Consider the following 21362-nt stretch of genomic DNA (forward strand, 5'->3'; position numbering starts at 1 on the left):
AGAATAATTTGTCTGTCTGTCCGTCCCATCTGCCAACACTGACTTGTGTAACTCAGCAGGTTTCTGTGACACAGACACACAACAAAGGTTAGCTAGTTAGCAAGTGTTTTTGTTTCCTTGGGAACATTATTGGCCCCTGTCATTTAAGTTTTTTTTACATTTTTAAACACAAAATGACTAAAATACAATTAAAATAATAAACATTATTAATCTGCATTCTAAAAATGAAGAACTTGCTCCACCTCTGCTGCTTTGTCAGGGAGCACATCCCATCAGTGTGTATTGACAGACTCTGCGCTTGGGTGTAGAGGCAGGTTATGAATGATTAATCACTGTCAGAGGCCCAGAATAATGCCTGTCTCTGGTACTGGGTCATGCACACAAGCTGATGCTGTCTGGTCATTTTTGGGATGGACTGGTTAGCTGTGCAGTTAAGCATATAATCCCATCTACCAGTTGGTTCATTGATTACAGATTGATGTAGTTTGCCAGCTGTCTTGTCTGAGGGCTTCGTCTCAGACGTGACCCTGCCCTTACGTGTCTTTTTCCCCCCCTCATGTGATTGGCTTCTCTGATCATGGCCCTCTGTCAAAAGCCGCCATATGTCACAGCTGAGGAGTGACTGGTCTGCTCAGATAGGGAAAACCAGTCCTCGTAAATCTCCTTAGAGATCTCCTTATGGAGAAATGGAGATTAGAGCACCAAACGTATGTTTGAGCTCAAGAGAAAGTGTAAAAGATTAAGGATTAATAAATCACCCTGTCATCACTGGACCAGGTTAAACCTGAAAATAAGCCCAAACAAACTGAACTAGCTTTTTAAACAATAGTCAATTATTACTTTGTGTTTACAAAGTTTTGCCTTTTTAAAATATCTTCATGTTTAATACGTTTGAATATTTAAACTGTTATGGTTTTAATCCGATTGAAACATTTGAAACCTCCTGGAAATAATCAGTACTAAATGATCTATGTTTGTAATAAATTATATAACAACAACTCACACACACACACACACACACACACAGAGCGTCCAGTAAACAAGTAGGCCTGGCAGCTGGTCAGATGAGGCTGTGAGTATAATTAGGTCACATAAGGTGAATGTAATTTTATGCCTATTTGAACTTTCATTCACTCTAATTGGACTGATTAGCAATGCTTAATTGGCTTCTGAGGTTTTCTATTTGTAATGAATTTGGCATCAGTTTAAGCTAATAGGGCTCTGATTACAGCACAGTCAAAACAAGCTCCAGGATGTATCGCTGCAAAATGAACCACTCAGTTTGAATAAATATAACTTTATTCTGAGAAGGACAAAACTATTTTACAATGTGCAACTTTACATCAGATGAATATGTGCTTTCAAACGTCTGACTTTGAAATTAGTTGTTGTTTTTCTAAAGCGAAGCCAACAGCATGTGTTAACACAAACATCTCATTAAGGAGAGAGACAAAAAAAAAAAATCATGAACTCGTCAGAAATAAAGTGTTTTCAGACTCCTCGAGGCTTCACCGTGCATGCACGTGAACAAAATGGTGCAAAACAAATGTGACCAGTGTTTGTTTAATGTAGAAAGAGTCCCACGCAGCTGGAGCCATTCAGACATTCAGATGTCTATTACAATCCTCTAAACTATCTCTGATGACTAATTAACAAAAACTACTTTTCATAAAACGTTTAAAAGAAACTCTGGCGACCAATGCAGGTATGTGTGATTAGCAGTAAAAAGAACCATTTAGTGAACAGTTAAGAACACAACCAACACTCAGAAACCTCAAAGTCCCAAACAGATGAATCATTCAGAAAACAATATGGCGGCTCATGAGCTAAGACTTTGCAAATCTGTATCTTGTGAAACACTTTTCATATGACTTGAGTAAATAGGAATGGTGACAAACCCACTATCAGTGCTGATATCTTTAACACAGTAAATCTTTACCATTCTAATCTGAACGTATCACTTCAAATGCATCACACAAAATCTGCTCAGGGTGCCAGCAATGTCACAGCTCCTCGCTCTCCAGCACGGCCTCTGGAGGGGAGCTGGAGAACAGGATGGGGCTGGTGTCTGACGTGGGGAAGGTCGACTTGATGTCGAGCCCCTGGCCGGCCAGAGCGGCGTAACGGCTGCCTGTTCGCGGAGCTTTCTTCATGGGCGCCGGGACGCTCTGATGCCACTGTGCTGAAGGTGCAGCAAGTTGGCCAGCGTTACTAAATGGACTGAGGTTCTGAAAAAAAGACTTCTCAATAAAGCTGCAGCTATGCTGAATATTTACCATAGATATCAAGTCTGCAGGTACAAGATATGATTCCAGCCTCATTTTTTGCTGACACCGTGTACCAGCCAGCGTCATCTTTTGTTGTTGGCTGGATGAGGAGGCACACGTATCCCGTGGCATCCTGGGTCATGCTGCCATCAACATAAAGTGGAGAAAGAAATGAAGAGAGTAGATTAAACAAAAGTTTGGATGGCTGTGAGGTTGGTATAAACACTGAAGTTTCTATTCCTGTCTTTTCTGTGGAATGCAGAGCTGTTAACTGTGGAGATTGTTGTGATGTGAGCAGCAGACTTTGGAGATATTTGCCAGTTTGGATGGTGAGTGCTCTCCAAAAGAAAAAAATGCCGTGAATTGTCTTTTGACATTGACTGGAAAAAGCCACGACTTGGTTTCTGGTGTATCTTTTTGGTGCTTTGAGCACCTTTTTATTCTGTTATATTTATGGGGAGGCGGTTCTGAAATAATTTTGGAAGTATGGACACCCAGCCACCATTTGCGTTTGCTGGCCTCCATGTTTCTGGTTCCCTGTCCAGCCCATTAAGCATTTGTCAGGTCTGATGAAGGATGGCAAGTTCTTCCACTTCGAACTGGGAAGTTCTTTGAGCTTTCATGTTGAAGCAGAAAGCCAACAAACACACACAGGTATCATCTAAATCCTCATTATCTGCTCTAAAGTTGCAACAATAGTCAATGAATGGAGGTTTGGAAGTCTGGAAACAGGAACATTTTCAGGACATTTTCCACTGGTTTGTCCATAAAATGTCAGAATACATTGACTGATTAATTGTGGACAGTCAATCAGTAATGACAGTGATCACAAACTGCAGATCAGATTCCACTAAAGCTGCACATGGTTACTTTTGCTCACATACTGTAACTCTGCAGGCTGTAGGACAAATAGAGCGAGACTCCTACTAACCTGATTCTGTCCTTTGTTTTAGGAATGGTCTCGTTGTCTTTCTTCCAGAAGATGATGGGAGCAGGCATACCCACCACGCGACACTCCAGCCTCACCGGAGTCCCCTCAGGAATCCCCATGTTCTGCAGCTTCTCTATGAACTGAGGCGGGTGCTTCTTCTCCTTCTCTGAACATGAATGAAACATCCAACTAGAATTAGGGAACGTGGTGTTTGAGCTATAATCAGTCATTGGTCGTGTTTGATTCTTACCAACAACTGTCAGTTCCAGGCTAAAGGAGCTCTGTCCTGCTTTGTTGCTTGCGATGCACGTGTATGTGCCAGCGTCATTCTGCGTCAGGGGGTCGATGACCAGGGAATGGACGCCGTTCTCCCGCACCAGCATCTTGTGGTACATGTCAGGATAGATCGGCCTTCCGTTCACCAACCACATCAGCTCTGGGTTTGGTAGACCGCTCACCTGGAAAACAAAAACAGCCGACAGTAGGGCGAGGAGGAAAAAAAAAAAGGAATCTGACTGGATTTTAAAGCAGGACAGGACACCACACCTTACAGTCCAGTCTGCACAATCTGCCCTCGTGAGCCAACATGTCCCCTGGGGCCTGGAGGAAGTGAGGTCGGAAAAAACGCTCCTGGGTTTGTTCACCTTCAACTTCCTGGATGCGGGCCCGCACCCTGAGCAGGTGAGCAGAGCATTTTTCATATCACACACCATCCCTTTGTCAGCGGTAGACATCAGTACCAAGATTTCAGGGAGAAAAATCAATAACTGGCTGTTTCCTTGTGCTGTAGAGGGATCCTTCTTACCTCCACAGATCACATTGCACACTCAGGCCGGCTCACCTCTGAGAGTGAATAGGTGTCAGTCTGTTTCGGGGAGCTCCTGTTTGGATTATCAAATGACCCGAGCAGCTGATTCGTCCCTAATGATCAATAGAAATGAGAAAAGAAATCAGCTCAAGCAGCTGTAGAGAAGGTACTGGGATCAGGATAACAAACCTGTGGATTAGCTGCCATGATGGTGTAGTTGCCGTCATCATCACTGGTTGTGGACTCTATGTGTAGAGCACAGGTCCCATCTCCCTCTCTGATCTTTCTATAATGGACGTTCTTCCTCAAGATCTGCTTGCCATCCTTGAACCAGTAAACCTGGTGAGAGACACACACGTGGAGTGTGAGAGATGAAAGTGATCATACTTGTGCAGCAGAGGTCCTCTCACCCTCTCACCTTTGGAAGTGGGATCCCCACTATTTTACAGGAGAAGGTGACGGGCACTCCCTCGATCGCCTTGTAGTTCTTCAGTTTCTTGTCAAATATGGGTGCGATGCATTTTCCCGTGGGGACGTCATCATGCTGCACCTCATCGTCTGACTCCTCCACCGGCGTTCGCTCCAGACGGAACTCAATCTCACTCATTAATCTTTGCTCAAAATTGGACACTTTGTACTCCTGGAGAAGAAAAAACAGCACGTAAAAGCAGTCTCAACAGACTTTTTTTTTTTTTTTTTTAAACCAAGTCACAACAGTGGTGTTAAAGTAACAATCCACAATACAAACGAAAAAGCTACGGATTGTGCCTTTAAACCACTTGACCGTTAGGATCATGCACTGTCTATCTGACAGAATCTTTCCTGGTTGGTTTTGCTCATCCAGCCAAACAAAATAAGGCAGAGGGTAAAACAGAGAACAGAGGAGGATGAGATGAAGTTAAACTATATACTTTAAACACTTTAATTCATATTAAAAACCATTTTGGAGCTTATTTATTTAATCTCCTGAAACAATGAGACAATCATTAGAGTGTGAAGTATGTCTCTCTCTCCTCCTTACTTCCTGTCTGTCTCCATAAGGGACCCAAAAATCTGCATTAAATCAGAAGGGCTGCAGGCTTCAGTGTGAAGATAAGATAATCTTGGAAATCTTAAACATTACATGTCATTAGCTGAATGAATTTAAACCTTTAATTTTGATTATTTCGTGCAGGTTGTATTAGTTAACGGAAGCTCGAATGCTTGATTAGACGTATTAATTAACCTTGGTATTTATATACAGTCAGGTTCGTGGTCTCTGGCCTGTAATAAGTCAGATACAGCCTCGAGCAAAGCAGTGTTTGTGAAGATCCTTGTACCTCGTCATAGTTAATGACAGTAGCAGGAATGTTTGGTCCAAGGGGTCTGCTCGCTGTTTTCCCCTCATTACTCAGCTTCTATGAGAGGATAGGGATGGATGATGAACACCAAGGACACACAAACTGTACATACAAACATAATGCGGATGGAATAACACACAGGCTGTGGTTATTATTTAGCATGCTGGTGTGGTGTTACACTACACACAACGATGATTGTATGAATGAATGAATGACTGTGGGGGGAGGAAATGATGGATGCTGCTCGGATCATTGCCTCTGAGTCAGTCTGAGTGTTTTTTAAAATAAAATATCTATAAAGGGACAATCATCTCAGAATGTATACAGAATACACATGTATACAGCATGAAAGAATGCAGCAGTCACTAAAATTAACTAGATTGTAACAGGTGGTTAGTAAAAAATAAACATTACTGGTATGTATATATACTATATATATATATATATATATATATATATATATATATATATATAAAACCAGTGGATCTATCTTTTGGGCTGAGATAAATCCTGACGCAGACAGGAAGAGGAACTGAACAGAGCTGCAGAAGCTACCTGCTGATGTGTGAAATGTGGAGTATCGTCTTTAAAGCGAAGCTTCTTCTCGATGTCCTGGAGGAGAAGCTCTTTGCTGTCACGGATGTACTCGGTCGACTGGACATGGACCTTTTGCACCTTCTTCTGTAGCCTGAAGCGACAAATGGGTGAAAATGAGAAGGACAGGTCACAGACCAATGAGATTTGTCAAAGAGAGGCGTACCCTTGTACCCTTGGAGCTCCCTTGGGCAGGCCCATTGAGTTGGTGGGTTGGCTCGGGGTCAGAGAGGGCAGGACGGAGCTGAGGAAGGCTACAGGGTTTTGAATTGGGCTTGGAGTGGAGCTGCTAGAGGTGGGGGAGGAGGCCTGTGGGGGCGACTGGGCTCGTATGGAAAACATGCTGTTGAGGAATGGTGCTGACCCTGGTGTGGGCGAGGACACAAGGGACGGGGGGCTGGTTGGAGACCTGAGCACCCTGGTGGGGAAGATCCTGGGTGGTGGGGAGAATGGTGGGAGAGTTGGAGAGCTGGCGGCGGAGGAGTTTAACTCAGCAGCCAGCTCTTGGAGCAGAGGGACGGGGGATTCTGTTGGGGAAGGACTTCTGACCGGTGAGAAGGTCTGAGCAGCTATGAACTCTTTGGGCCGGGTGTAGTTGAAGGTGTGGGAGATGGCACTGAGGTTCATGAGGGAGGCGTGGGTGCTCCTCAGCAGCGGAGCCGGAGATGTTATCTGCTGTAAGGTCGGGGTGGAGTCTGTTGGGATGGTGCTGAGCTTTGGTGCAGGAGGCGCACAGAACTGAGGCATTGGTGCAGTTCTGGCAAGAGCTGCAGGGGACAAGTTGAGGTGGGAGGCATGGATGGTGTTGATTGGGTTTAAACTGATAGAGGGAGCTGTGCTCAGCTGTGGAGCAGGTGGAGGCAAGGTCTGAAACTGAGGAATAGAAGGAGGAGAGCTCAAAGCCGAAAGAGCAGGAGAGGTGTTGAGCTGATGCGAAAAGGTGGGAGCTGGAGCAGAGGTCAGGGAGGGAGCTGGAGGAGGGGCAGATATCAGCGGGGCAGGGTGGGGTGTCTGCTGCGCGGCCGTGGTTGTTTTAAGGTACGACTGGAAAGGTGGTGGCTCACGGTGCATCCTGGGAGACCACAGTGGACCTTCGGGGGCGGTTTGGACCTCAGGTTGGATCTGGCTCTGGAATTGGGGGTGGGATGGAGGATGGACGTGGGTGTGAGGTTCGGTCTCCTGCTGCTGTTCCATGAGGACCTGATTGTGGAGAAGCTGGAGCTGAGCTGGGTCCCTGTCGATCAAACAAAATGAAAACAACTAAACATGGTGAAGATCAGGGAGACTCAGAGTCCTCACAGCAGGATCAGGCCAAAGTCAGCATGAGGACTACTCTGCCCTTTTATGGACTACCAACGAGGGGCCGCCAAACAGGACGATAAAAACTGTAGACGTCATTCTAAGCAGGATGCTTGCTACTAATTAATCACTTACAGCAAACTTTAAAGGACAATTCTCCCATTTATCATATTGTTTTCATTCGCTGATGTCCCATAAAAATTAACAGCAATTAAGATTTAATTAAAGAATTATCTGATGAATATAAAAGCACGGAATCAACTTACAAATAAAAAATGCCATCCTTGGTTTTAGAGAGTCGGAAGGTCCACATTTGAAGCCTGCACGTATTCAAATATGAATCCAAATGATTGCAGCTGCTGTCTGAGCCAGTGGAGGAGGGACCGCCCTCCTCCACTGCTTTTGTTTATACAGCCCATCAAGCTCACTTCAGTACAGAGCAAAGTGAGGACACAGAGTCCTCCTCTGAGGGCGCAGACTTTTCACAAGTATTTAATAACTGTGGACAAACATCTGAATGTGTCTACTCACAGTTTGGGTTTAGCCAGCACAGGTGGTGGTTCTTTGCTGAATGCCGCCTGGGTGATGTCCTCCTCAGAGTGACTGGATGCGTTACTTTGTTCGTCTTCCTCCTCCTCTGGCAGTTTGAAGTGCACACGCAGACCGACTCTGGAGCCAGAGCGTGAGTCCCTGTGGTTTGACAGGGTGCCCGTCTTCAGGCAGGAGTTAGGAGGGGGGTCAGGCAGGGGCACCACTATTGAGCTCCCGTTCTGATGGTTTGGAGTACCTTTAACTTTGGGGGTTGGCTCAGGCAGTGGTGCTGGTGGTTTGGATGCTTCCTGTCCAGCGGAGGTTTCAGCTGCGGGTGGAGGGATGAAGGGTTTTGGGTATGAGAGAATCTGACTGGAACTCTGTGGTTCTGGACGTGCTGCACTACATCCAGGAGGGTTCTGGTAGAGGCGGAGGGGATCTAAGTTTGGGGTGCTGATACTGTGAGAGTTTAGACTGGAGGTGCTGGTCAGACTGGAGGGTTCCAGATTGGGCAGGCTGATGCGGAGGGGGTCTGGACGCAGCATGCTGGAGCTGTTTGGGTCCAGACGGAGGGTGCTGGTGTTTAAAGGGTCCAGGCGTAAGGTGCTAGAGATGAGGGGGTCCAGGCGAATGGTGCTGGAGTGGGGCTTGATGCTGCTGGTCACAGTAAACTCTGGTTGGGGGATTAGAGCAGGGGCTGATGGGGGAAGGTCTTGAGTTCGACTGGGCTCCACCACCAAATTGCTGAAAGGCCTCATGTGGTTGCTGTTGCTGCCATTTCCTGAAGAGAACCGGAGAGAATCACAGTTTCAGTGCATAGATAAGAACATGATCGTCATTTTTGTGACGTGAAAGCACGGCGTTACCTTTGACCTTCAGAGCAGCCGTGCTGGACACGGTTCCATACTTGTTGTTTGCGGTACAAGTAAACATCCCCGAATCCTCAGTAAAGACCTCAGCAATCACCAAAGTGCATATTTCCTCTGAAGATAAAAGAAAAAACACATTTTTTTATATTCTAAAATGTGACATGCTCATCAGTGAGGTTTCTTTGTATCACTGGATCTGAGAGTCAATGTGCAGCTGAGCCAGGTTGAAGTGATCTGCCATGGTGGTTCAACACAGGATGAGAGGCTACCTTATATGGTCCAGAGACAGGGGAAAAGCAGCCCTGGCTTATGTACAGAAGAGGAGCAGAACCCTCAGCCAGGGACTATAAACACTTCGACAGAGTAACATGTACACACAGCAGCATCGTGTGCAGCTGCTGTGGTGTGTTATTGACAGAAGAGGAGCGAGTGAAATACGTACCTGCTTCAGCCGGAGATCTGGGTTCTGAAACAGAAACATGTATAAATTGGAAACAGAGCAGAGCACATGTCCCTAAGCTTAGAACTTTTAACATCAATAAAATGACGTAAAAGAGTTTATGTGAATGAGAGCAGTTTACTCAGTCTGTCAGCAGCTTACTTTTCTGCAGGATTCTGAAATCAGGAGAGTCCTCGATGAGTTTTCCTTCTCGGTACCAGTCCACTCGAGGGGACGGCACCCCTTTCACACGGCACTCTAGCACCACCAGCTGGCCCTCTGATGCTTGGAGGTCTTGCAGGCTCTGGTGGGACAGGACCAGCCGTGCTGTAAACACACAGTTTAACCCATACAGCAGCAGTGGTTTTGAGAATGACTCCTACCTTAGTGAAGACAGGGGCAGCCATGACAGGCAGCCCGTTTAGTCCGTGTTGATAGTTGTAGGTGAAAGTTTGACTCTAAAGATGAAAAAAGGTTAGATAATATGAAGCAGGAACCTCGGCAGATGGATGCTTTTGAGTTGTTCTACCTCTGATTGGAGTGTCTGTGTTGAATTTAAAGGCAGTGATACAGCTGTCTGCACCGGCTGAGGTGTGGGAATGATGGGGACGGACTCTGACCCCTCCTCTGTAGGCTCTGTATCATCCGATGAAGCAGGAAACACCTGCACAGGCAACACTGCCGCCTCCTGAGCAGGCTGTGCTGTGGACGTCACAGACACTTTGGGGAGCTCTGGGACGGGGAGCACAGCTGAAGATGTGTGCACAGGAAGTAGAGGTTCTGGGACTGTTTGGTTAGTCGTTCGGGAGGTGAGCTCCTCGGCTGGGTCTTCAGCTGCAGGTTGGGAGGATGCAGAGTCTTCCTCAGAGAAAGTTTGGCTTGATGGTGGAGGTAAAGATGGGGATGACTTAGGTTGTTTCTTTTGCAGCCTTTGAGAATCATAGAAAGAAGGAAGAGCAGATGAGGATCAGTGATGGAGTGATTGCACACTATGAGATCTCTCTTTGATTGTGGATGTTCATAATGACAACTCACTGGGCTACACGTTCAAGGTGCTGCTCCCCCTCCGAATCTGAAGAGGAGGCACCTAAGGGGTCAAAAGGTGAGCATCAGTAGTGACATATCACTGTTGTACGACGACATAACAGAACGAGAGAATCACCTTCGACGTAGATCTCGGCTGACGTGGAGTCAGTGCCGTAGAAGTTAGACGCAAAGCAGGAGTACCGTCCAGTGTCCTCCTCGAACGCCTCTGCGATGATGAGAGAGTGCAGCTCACCGCTGGTGATGATCTGGATGTCAGGGCTGTTCTCCAGCTCCTTACCCTCACAAAACCAGCTGAAATTAACCACAGAGAAAGCATCTTGACATGAAAACTACCTGCAGTGTAATTATATGTCACTAAACACTCAGATATTTTAAGATTCTCCGTCTTTACACAGTTCTGTTTTTTGCCTCCTGTTAACCCTCTGACACCGTTTCAGAGGAGCTGCTGCCCTGTGCTCTCATTCCCAGTTCCCTAATACTGTTTCTGGCTCGGTGCCATCCGGCAGAGTTATGCAGGCCGAGAGGAAAACGTTTTGATGAGCAAGCCCTATCCCTTTCCCTGTAAGACAAGAAGCAACAGCAGCTTATGTGGTGCCAGTGTGAAAGCTTCTCCATGTTGTTGAGGTAAGGATCACAAAGCAGCTCATCTAAAGTGCATTACAATGAGTGAACAAGATCCTAAAGCCGGTAATCGGTAATTAAATGTACATTGTACATGTTGGTGAATTAGGAATAAATGTCCCGTCCGGCTGATATTATAATTCTCTGGAGCTGCAGGTGACGACAGTTTATATTTTGGTTGTGAACCTTCTTCCTTACCCTGACCAGCCACAAACATGGCAGCCTCTGAGTCAGTGTGCATCTATTTTGGGAAGATGAGGCCTCAGTCCTTTATTAAATCCAACCACTAAACAAACAGATATAGTTCTCTGTGTCATGTCATAAATCAGATCCCGTCAGCAAGGATATACTTTATCTACTTGACTGTTTCCCACCTCCAAAAGCAGTTTACAGTCCAGTATGATTGTTGCTGGAATGTGCTGCCATGTTATCTCTAATGAGTAAGGGTCTAAATTGAAAGCATGAGTTGGAGGGGAGGTGGGATGTTTGTGAGGCAAAGACCCGGCTCGCTGCACCTGTCTGAGCCCCCCCCCCAACCCCACTCCCCCTTGAGATCAGAAGCAGAGAGGAGATTCCCTCTGTTGCCTGGGATCTCTGACTGGCTGACACAACCTCATACGCACAATGCTAAACATAGACCTGGAGCACGCACAAAGCTTTCTGTGCTGACACACCGGAGACACAACACGGCGGTGAAACATCAGCCACAAATGTCACATTAAAGTAAATGAAAAGTGTTCTGCGTTCATAAAATACAACATAAAACACACACATGAACACAGATGCTCTAAGACAGCAGGAGGCCCCAACAGCCAACCATATAAAGAGATCCATCCAGCAAAAACATGTGCATCATCTTTCCAGACTGTTTCATGCTTCTGTCTGCTTCCATTATCAGACACCACCACAGGCCACGCTGCCAGTCCGGGCTAAAAATGGCCGAGAGCTACATTCTCCACGGACAAGTATAAGTTAGCAGCTAACAACAGCATGCCCAGCATACAGTCCGACACATCAACTTCACCGTTTAAAGTCTGTTTGTGTCGTCACTTTAAAGTCCAGCTAGTGTTTTAAAACACAGACACAACAAAACTGTCACAAACATTTGTTAGTCCTGCTGTCCTCTGATACAAACATCTGAAAGCAACAGGAGCTGTAAATGCTCCCATATTGTATTTATATATATTAAAGAATAATCTGTGTTTGTTTAAAAAAAAAAAAACAGAATTTAATGTGACCACACACACACACACACACACACACACACACACACACACACAAACACACACTCGTACCATTCAGAATCAGCTGTTGGCTATCATCACATGTCACCTCTGTCTGGGTGCCTCAACAAACACTGCATCATTCAACCAAAGGCTGCTAAAGAAACACTGCGTTCAGTGTCACCGCGACACCACACACAGCCGGTAAAACAAACGCCAAACACTGTGCAGCAGGTACGAGGTCGTTTAAATCAATAGTTGTGTCAAAAACATTCGAAACATCATCAATTTAAAGAATAGAGATCATGAATAATCCCGAGCTCCACAATGTAGTGTGACAGAAATATAGATAAATGATCAAATTATAATAAACAAAAATGTAATCAATGTTTTGTTTATTTTTATTGTTGTGGTTAGTTTTTTCAAACTAAATTAAATTTAATTGTTTATCATACACCACTGAACAAACAAGGGAATGGAGCTGGGAGCTCACTGACACAACCCCACAGCACACTGCTTTAATCTTCACTGTTTCATGTTAATCTCAAAACTTAACATCAGAGAACTGAAGACGTTTCCTTACCGGACTTCAGGAGCAGGGAACCCTCTGACGATGCAGTCTAACTGGACCTTGCTGCCCTCCGCCACCTCCCTGCTTTTCAGTTTCTGGATGAAATGAGGAGGCTCACACACAGACTCAGCCGGGTACGGAGTCTCTGTCAAGGTGAAGCTCTGAGCCTCCTCCTCCTCCTCCTCTTCCTCCTCCTGTGGCACAGAATTGTATTGCTGCTCCTCAGTAATCCTGCAGTCCTGAAACTCCTCGTGTGCAGACTCAGAGTCCTGCTGGACCATTGGCTGGTGGCTGACAGCAGGGCTGGGCCTCTCCATCTCCACCTCCTCAGGCAGGACGGCACGTTCCCTGCTGTCAGAGCTGAGGGGATAAACCACCCCATCGTTCTGGTTCTTGTTCTGGATCCTGCTCCTGTGGGCTTTGCAGGCTCTCGGTCGTACCCGCTTGGAACTGTTGGCCTTAAAGAGAGAGGAGAGCTCCTCAATGAAGTCAGCTGCCTTGTTGAGGAACTCCTTCTTGGACTGAGTCTCCGGGCCGTACGGGACGTTCCTTGCTGCCTTGTTGTCATTGTGGAATCCTTCAGTGGAGTCCCCGCTGTTTCTGACCATGTTGTCCTGCTGCGAGGACGCTTTGTGCATCTTTCTGTCGGCTGTGAAGTTTGTGTGTGCTGCTGGCAGTTCTCTAAAGTCGGGGGCGAGCTGAGTGAAGGGCACAGTTGTGGGTGCAGCTGAAGGAGGAGCAGGGTTGGAGAAGGGAGTAGAAGAAGGTGTGGAGGAGGAAACGGAGGCAGAGGAGACGCTGGAGGGGATCAGCGGTGTGACGGAGGCCTTGACCTCTGCCCTCTCCTCACGAGGATCATGTCCGATGGCCTGGCGGGCCAGGTTCACGCTCTTATCCAGCTCCTCCTGGCTGAGGAAGGCTGACAGGTCGGGGAACTGGGGGTCACCGTGGCTCACAGAGTCCTCAGGTTTGCCTTTGAGTGACCCGTAGATCTGAAGGCGTGAGGAGGAGGCGTCGGAGCGGCTCATCTCGCTGTGGCGCTGCTGGGCTCTGGCCTCTGATAGGTAGCTCTCCCTTAGGAACTGAGACAGTGACGGAGGCTGGTCGATGTTGCTCTGTTGCATGTCGCTGAAATGAACACAAGATAGCTGTAACAACACGGTCCAGCACCTGTTTGTTCTTCAGCTGTGTCAAAATATCAATACCTCTGTGTGGTTACTTGCACACTTGGTGTATCTGCAGATTAGCCTGTTAGCATTATTAGCACAGTATACAGCTTGTTAGCACACCAACCAAACACAGACCAAACAATGTGCAGCACACGTGATGGTTAATATTATTTCTATTTTTTCCACACACATTTCAGGCTGTGGGGGAAAAACAATGTCCTACTGCCATTTGTATTTAAAGAGGCAAACACATACAACATCATACTGTTTGAAAACCACATTCATTCAAAGTAATTTGTGCATGAAGTGTTTCACTTGTTACTAAACTAAATCTTAGGGACAAATTTTTTGACATTTTTATTATGAATATTTGCATTGGAAGCTCACTTTGATGCATTTTCCAGTTTAATTTGAATCCGCTTCCCTGAAAAGAACGGCACAATCCGGAAACATGTGGAGACAGATTAAATAATTAGTCATTAGGTTGATTATAAATTTAGTTTTGTTAATTTTCCGGCAGACATGTAAAACTGAGATATTTACTATTTTCTGATGAGTACAACACTCTTGTACTTTGACACTTGTCTTAGCAGTACTAATGCTCAAAAGTCAGATAAATAAATTAAACACAATCTTGTTTTGATCTCTACTCAGGAACATTTAGTAAGACGTCAGTAAATAAAGACGCCTCAGATATTAATATATCACTGGAGGTTATGTTGAAACAATCCTGTGAAATATTTGGCCCTCAGACCGAACATGAAGACAGAGACTGTGGTTAGAAGCAGGCGGATAAGTGTTAAATATAGCTTTTTATTTTAGCCTAAATTCAACCTTCCACAGGGTATCAGGTTCATGCGCTGACACCAAACCTGACGGGATACAGTCAGGATTTCTGTCCAACACTTAAATGACGTGTAAGACTTTGCACAACTTTTTGACACTAGGCATGAGCAAGTTATTGAATACAGACATGAGATAGGGCACACATATGCTACTGACACTCAAATCAGTGCAATTAAGAGACAGCAGTGCCCTTCCAACAGACCTGAAGCTGCAGCTGTTGTGTACATTAATCCTTTGCAAACAGGCTCCAAGCCCACCAAGTCATATCTAATAATAGCGAGGGGTCGGTTTACATGAAGAAAATCAACACAAAAAAAACTCCTCCTCATCCTCTGGGCCCTTGTTATCAGGATTTTGATCAGTCATTAATCAAATTACACAAACAGGACTATAATTATGAGTGAGAGACAACACACAGATGAACAACAGGGCCCGGGCAGCACACATCCAGGCAGGAAGGTTCATATAATTCAATTAAACAGCATTCACACAGAAATAGACACATGCCTGCCAGAGGCTCGGTGTCAAGAGATTTTTTAAAGGGCTGATGCCAAACAATGGTCTGCAGGACGCTGAGAACAATTAGATTAGGGGGTGGTGTGTTTTACCTTCAGAATAAACCCAGCTGGCCCCCTGTGAAGGACTGGTAAATCCTCAGGAGTGCACCTGTGCTCACAGAGGGAGATTCCAGTCTTCCGGTTGGTGCCACCTGGGAAAATCTTCCAGCACCGGCAGCTGCCCAGCCTTCCCGGTTCTCTCGTTCAGAGTTAACCTTGGAAGTTTACAGGAAAAATGCAGAGCCGAGTAGCTACGGTAACCTGTCAGCAGTAAAAGTAGCAACATTTGTCAGTGCGGTAGTCGCAGGTTATTTTGGGGGGCGGCCTGGCCCATGTGTCTGGGTGGCGTCCCTCCTCATTGGCCGGTGGGGGCGTGCTGTAAAGGGATTCCTCCTCCTGTGGTCCGTCAGAGACCTCCGGCCTACAGAATTAGAACCCCTCGCTGAACCTCCCCCTCTCTCTCACACACACACACACACACACACAGGAATGTTAACACTGAGATAATTAAACAAACGGGAGGGAGTAAATCATCCGGCATGAAGGATTTTATTGATAAAACTGCATCAGATTTCTGGAACTTTATTCACAGTTGTTTAAACATGGAGAATTTCTGCAAAAAAAAAGATTAGTAGCTTAGTATGTCCAGTGTTTGGCTTCTGTAATGATTCCCTCTACTGTTGACGAGATTATAAATTGCAAAATGTGATTATTTCTGTGCCCTGTGACCAATGATTAATAAAAATCAGTTTATTTGAAAGACGATACAAGAAAACAAAGCGAGCCTGAGCGTCTAATTACACTTAAAACAGTGTAACGGCTTGTATTAATATTTCTATTCAAGTAAACATAAATGCACCTGTGAGAAAAGTGTGTGACCAAGCTGACCGACGAGGCCGTGAACGAAGCTTGAAGCTTGATAAAGATGCAGCCTCATTACATGCAGGTCAAGTTGAGCAATCACGCAGTAACTTTTGTTTTCTTCTGCATCAACAGCAGCCTTCCTGCAGTCATCCTCCACCTCAGCCTCAGGATCACAAGCAAGAAGTGGATTCAGATGTGGCAGACAAGAGTCTGGAAGATGACCCCTGTCCTGGGAGGACGGTCATGTCAACAAGCATTGCTCAGAGACACAGAGCTGCGTATCTCCCAGGAGCACGCAGGTATCCACAACACACTACAAATAAAGATGCCAGCTGGCTGCAAGCCTGATGACAAGCAGAGTCATGAATGTAGAGAAAGCCAGTCTCCATATCAGTGAGGACAACCTGGACGCAGGTCTTGACCGACAGCTATGGAAATAAATGAACAACAAGAGGCGAGCTCGTCCACCAGGAGAACACAAGAACACAATGATGAGGAGGGGATCATGCCGAAAATTAATCGTGCTACATTTTCTGACACTGGGCCGCAAACACGAATCATTTAATGCACAGGTGTCAAAACTCAAGACCACCACCTCATGTCCAAAACATCGTATAATTTGCTTTAACTGTAACATTTTCATTTTTCAAACAGATTTAAACTTCCAGCAATTTTCCACTGAACTGGCCGCTGTCAACATCCATGGACCCCCCACACAAATAATAGTGATCCACATGTCAAGTGATTGATCAGAATCTGACAGCACATGATGTGTGAGCTTCAGCTGAGCTGTCACAGTGTGATAATTTATACTATTGTTGGCCTAAAACTTAAATCTTGATCATCACCACAACCTTCTGACGCTATGTAGCTGCAGCATCCAGACAGCAGCGAGTCTCCTCAAAGAGGGAGAGACTTGATGCACATGGCACAACAGTGATTATCCTCAGAACGTCCGACAGGATCTGATGGCAAACAACAAGACTGGCATCACATTTTACAGATTTTTTTTACCAATCAACCAAGTTTGACACCCCTGATTAACCCCTGATGTGTGTGATGCATCTTTGCATCTGGTTTGCTTTGTGTTTATATATCGTGAGACAATTTATGCATGGTGAAGTAAAGTTAGGAAGTGGTTGTCTAAACTTTCCGGGCACTTGGTGTGTGACGTCCTGCACTGCACGCCAGCAAAGCTCAAAACGTGTTAGTATTAAAAATAATAATAATAATAATAAAATGGCTCAGTGAGTTGGAAGATTCGAACAACACCTGGTTGAATCCAGTTAATTCTATACAAAGTAAAGAACAAAAAAAAACTACTGCAATCCTCTTTGGCATTACTGGGAAATACAATCTGGTATACCGACACAGTAAAGGCAACAAGAAGAGAATCATAGTTGAGGTCGAGGACTTGGGTGACACACACGGTGGGTGAAATAAAGAGCTCTGTGGTGTCCCACAGTAAGGACATTATTATTATTAGCAGCAATAGAAATTAGCCCCGTCTATCAAAACAACACAAGACACTTCCAAGTTAAAGGTTAGGAATGAATTACCCATCGTCAGCCTGTCCATAGTCAGGGTATCCAAACGACAATATGAAGGCACAGAGCAGGAAGAAGTCCGTCTGGATGCATCATAGTCAGAGGAGGAGAGCACCATGAAGGAAGTCTGTGTGCTTTTCTTTAGTGCAGTAAGATTAAGCTTCTGCTCAGCATCATGTTCTCTTTGTTGTTCACAGTGTTTTTCTGACCTCAGGATGAGAGAGATGACACATGGTAAAGGTTGTAGCTACTGCAGCGAGGCGACGTGTGATAAGAGATGGAGGAGGCACAGTAACAGTCCTGCTTCCTACGACGCCGGGTCCTGACATCAGGAGTCCTCGCTGGCACGTTTGCGAGACTGGTCACCTCTGGGAAAACAAGCACAGGGTGTGTGTCTTAAATACATGCTAACCAGCTAGCTGCAGATCATATCATGGCATTAACACCGCTCTGTAGGTGCTAGTGAGCCAATGTTAGCGGTCTCGGAAAGCTGACCGTGGAAACCCGTTCATGGAGAGCTCCATCTGCAGCTTCTGGTCATGAGCGGCGTAGTCGTCGAGCAGAGACTCCTCAGCAGGAGGGTTAATCTGAGGAATGAACCCCGAGAAGAGAGCCGGGGCCAGCTGGGCCCACTCTGAGACAGAAAAATCCAAAATCAGTGCATCAGGTGGGGACATGAAATTAACCGTTACATGTGTTTTATTTCCGTCTTTATAGATGCCGCTCACCTGGTCGCAGGCTGTAGAGACCTTTAACCACATTGGCCATTGTGGATGGCTGCACTTGGAAGGGCATGGAGTGAGCTTTGATGAGAAGAGCTGGAAAGAGCGGGAGAGCCACAGTGATGTGATAGCGAGGGGCTACGCAATGATGTGAGTAATTACACACGTTATTTGTTACATTATAAACGTCTAACTTATTGTAGTCAAAGTCAAATATGGCTGAAAGAATAGAAGTGATGCACTCACGCATGAGCGCGCTGACGTGTTTTTCTGCCACATGATCAGCGAACAGCTTCATCAGGTCCTCCCTGAGGTCTCTGTTCAGCTTCGACTCGATGTAGAACTTGTTCTGAAAAAAGCAAGCGATGAAATGAGAAGTAAATGCAGATAACAGACAGACTAAACCTTATATTAGACTAAAAGAAGTGCTTACCAAGTATATAAATACAGGAACTATACACTGAAGAGAAGCTGTGTATTGAGTCAATGCAACGTTGAAGTTCTCGATGAGGTCCTCGGGAGGGCTGGCCTGCACAACAGTAACGTTTGTGTTATTTGTGCAGTTTCTGCTGTAAACAGCAAACCTCCATGTTTACCTGTAGATGGCTGGAAACCTTCTCCAGGTGAGCTATTATTTTTGATGTCAGGTCACTGTAGAGCAGCTCGGAGTGCTGCTGGCACACACACTTGTAGATGTAACTATGGAAAAATACAGAATACAGAGTATTTGTTTATGCGTCTTAACTTCCTGAGAGTAGCAGAGGTGTTTGTGTCATTCATAATCTCACCACTAGATGCCACTAAATTATACACACTGGTCCTTTAAATGTTAAATGTAAAATTCTCAAAGTCCCTCTTTTCATTGACAGTAAAAACTATGGACAGAGCTTCCGTGATGTCACCCGTTTGTTTCTGAAGAGCCGTTTTGAGGCTCGGTGGGAGGCTCCGGGACGCTCTGCCCGCGCCATGTTGGCAGCATCACGTCCGCCAAAGTTCCAAATATAGACGAAGAGAGGGAGCACAAGCGGAGTTTAGGGGGGCGGGCGATCGTGGAAGCAGGAAACTCACGCTGTGATACGTCAACCGTCTGTCGCTCAAGAGGCAACGCTGATAATTATGCGGAATTTTAAGTCTGAATACAATTAAAACAAGTGAGTTGTAAAAAAAAATCCACAACTGACAACTGACACTAGAAGGGAACTTATCATTTTTGTACCAGGCTGTAAACATGTTCATTTCTGCTCTGAAGTCGGCCATTTTAACATTGGAGTCTATGGGAAATCACTTTTGGAGCCAGCCCCCAGTGGTTGCAGCGTGAACTACAAGTTTTTGACACTCGCATGGGCTTCAAGTCTGAGCCCTGAAGGCTGCCGCTTGTTTCTTTTAGACATGCCAGCTCACTTCCTGTATAGATTCCTATAGTCCTCTTCTCATTGGTCCGTCCCTTCACTGGCTCCTGGTCCACTCATGAACTGACTTTAAGTTTCTGCTCCTCACCTTCATAACCCAGCACCTCCACCCCTCTCCTGCATCCATACACACCCTCCTGTACACTCGGGCCTTCCTCAGTCCTCTTCCTCCTCTCCAACTGGTTTAGAGCATTCAGCTGCTCTGCTCCAAGACTCTGGAACGTTCTACCCCAGAACCTCAGTACCACTGACCCCCTCCAACCCTCAAATCCCATCTCAAGACTCACCCAAGCTTCTAAATTACACACTTGTTAACATGTGAATGTATTTTGCAGGCTTGTGAAGGCCACACACAGCAGACCACAGTGCCCCTCTTCAGGTCTTCAGGTGTGTTGTCTTACCCGTATATCTGTGCGTAAGACACTGAGATGTGGTCCGAGGGGTTCTGGATCAGCAGGCGGTCTATCGCCTTCTCCAGGTTGGGCCAGTGGTTGTTCCGGTAGTCTTCTACTGCCATTGCATTCAGCACTGTAGGGGGGGGGGAGACAGCAGGTCTGAAACGAGTCCTGGAGGACAACACTGCGTGCAGCATCAGTGTCCACGCTCAGATGAGCGCAGAGGCCGAACTGATCTGGATTTAAGGCCCCTTCGGGTGAACTTACGGAACTTGGACGTAGAGTCGAGGCTGAACGTTCCCTCAGCAGCGGCGGGTTGAGCCGCGCAGTCGCCCTCGCTGACTTCGCTGCTGTCGCTGCCTGTGTCCGAGTCCATGAACTTTGACCCGCCGGACCACCGCTTCCCAAGTCGAGCCCCCGGTTCTCCTCCCGTGCTACACACGGGCTGCGGGACCGACGTTTCATCAGACAGCTGGCTGCTAAGATACGGCTGGACTTTACTGCTGCCGCTGGCACAATAGTTGTGATTGGGGTCGTCTTTAAAGACCAAACTGTCATCCTCCATGGCCTCCATGTTTCCCTGTCGATCCTTTGAGGCGAAGCCTGGCTTCACTTCACTGGATAAACATTTCAAGGATAAAGGCAACTGTCAGGCGTCTTCGCTGGTGTCCATCACGGTTTTGCTGTTGTTAGCTGAATATTTGCGACATGTAGTATCGCGGTGCGGCACAGAGTGAACGCTGGGTAATGTAGTTCCAAACACTAGAAGCGAAAACCGTTTCCAGGGCTTGTTTTATGAGTCTATAGGTATAAAAACCAAATTAAGGACTAACGATTATTAAACGGTGTGTTAATTCATGCACTCTGAAAATACTATAGAAGATTTTTCGACCCACTTTATGTCAGATCTTTACTCTGAGTACACTGAGAATAACTGTACACCTGATATAAGGCTGAAAATCACCCCCTCAAAATGAGATAATATGGGTAAATTATACATTTCCTGAATCCTTAGAATCGTGCCAGTATTGCAGTGTTTGTATTTTGTATCTCTCATGCTTCCTGATGCCACAGGACTAAAAGACAAAAGATGATTTAGGCAGAAATGGCAGGAAAATGTGTGTAATAAAAGGTTTGAAGAGCTTCAGTGTCCACTGTACTTCTCAAAAGTATTCACAAAAGAGCTTGAAAGAAAGCCCAGAGTGTCCCCTTTAAAATGATACCAAACATAATAATATAAGTAATTGAAATATGTCCTTAACAAGGGCCAATACCAAGATATGCACCCGTCTCAAAAATGCATTTTTTCAACG

General features: G+C 45.9%; 2 protein-coding genes and 1 long non-coding RNA gene across 7 annotated transcripts; 1 reads left to right on the forward strand and 2 right to left on the reverse strand.

Annotated features, from left to right (window-relative positions):
* Nucleotides 1-1850: 1850 nt before the first annotated feature.
* mypn (myopalladin) lies at nt 1851-15419 on the reverse strand. Of its 4 annotated transcripts, XM_028423314.1 has the most exons (21): nt 15164-15416; nt 12553-13668; nt 10241-10416; nt 10114-10165; nt 9608-10007; nt 9462-9536; nt 9241-9382; nt 9082-9105; nt 8637-8753; nt 7771-8551; nt 6107-7174; nt 5902-6034; nt 5326-5403; nt 4425-4646; nt 4196-4345; nt 4040-4119; nt 3745-3871; nt 3449-3656; nt 3199-3364; nt 2277-2410; nt 1851-2182 (listed from the first exon to the last, which is right to left on the reverse strand). In XM_028423314.1, exons 2-21 carry the CDS (start codon nt 13662-13664, stop codon nt 2004-2006), a joined length of 5424 nt encoding a protein of 1807 aa, XP_028279115.1. In that variant the 5' UTR covers nt 13665-13668; nt 15164-15416; the 3' UTR covers nt 1851-2003. The 4 variants fall into 4 exon arrangements, with proteins under 4 accessions (XP_028279115.1, XP_028279113.1, XP_028279116.1 ...); XM_028423312.1 differs by having other exon boundaries at nt 3199-3656; nt 15164-15418; XM_028423315.1 differs by lacking the exon at nt 5326-5403 and having other exon boundaries at nt 15164-15417.
* Nucleotides 13469-18381, forward strand: LOC114447191 (uncharacterized). Its single transcript, XR_003671816.1, has 4 exons — nt 13469-13604; nt 16109-16275; nt 17721-17910; nt 18241-18381. It is a non-coding gene; the product is annotated as an uncharacterized LOC114447191 (long non-coding RNA).
* cacul1 (CDK2 associated cullin domain 1) lies at nt 17754-20774 on the reverse strand. Of its 2 annotated transcripts, XM_028423319.1 has the most exons (8): nt 20317-20623; nt 20056-20182; nt 18842-18944; nt 18679-18774; nt 18492-18594; nt 18252-18341; nt 18019-18157; nt 17852-17891 (listed from the first exon to the last, which is right to left on the reverse strand). In XM_028423319.1, the coding sequence occupies exons 1-8, from the start codon at nt 20621-20623 to the stop codon at nt 17852-17854; spliced, it is 1005 nt and encodes a 334-aa protein (XP_028279120.1). The 2 variants fall into 2 exon arrangements, with proteins under 2 accessions (XP_028279119.1, XP_028279120.1); XM_028423318.1 differs by having other exon boundaries at nt 17754-17891; nt 18252-18594; nt 20317-20774.
* Nucleotides 20775-21362: the final 588 nt, after the last annotated feature.

Source organism: Parambassis ranga, chromosome 15 (assembly GCF_900634625.1).
Source record: "Parambassis ranga chromosome 15, fParRan2.1, whole genome shotgun sequence".
Taxonomy (NCBI): Eukaryota; Metazoa; Chordata; class Actinopteri; family Ambassidae; genus Parambassis; species Parambassis ranga.

Coding starts and splice junctions, on each gene's coding strand:
- mypn (XM_028423312.1), bottom strand. CDS start 13,664: ATGCAACAGAGCAACATCGACCAGCCTCCGTCACTGTCTCAGTTCCTA. Junction 9,537..9,607: donor CACAGACACTCCAATCAGAG/GTAGAACAACTC, acceptor TTTCATCTTTAG/AGTCAAACTTTCACCTACAA. Junction 6,035..6,106: donor GGAGCTCCAAGGGTACAAGG/GTACGCCTCTCT, acceptor TTGTCGCTTCAG/GCTACAGAAGAAGGTGCAAA.
- cacul1 (XM_028423318.1), bottom strand. CDS start 20,623: ATGGAGGCCATGGAGGATGACAGTTTGGTCTTTAAAGACGACCCCAAT. Junction 20,183..20,316: donor CGACTCTACGTCCAAGTTCC/GTAAGTTCACCC, acceptor CCCCCCCTACAG/TGCTGAATGCAATGGCAGTA. Junction 18,945..20,055: donor TCTTACGCACAGATATACGG/GTAAGACAACAC, acceptor ATTTTTCCATAG/TTACATCTACAAGTGTGTGT.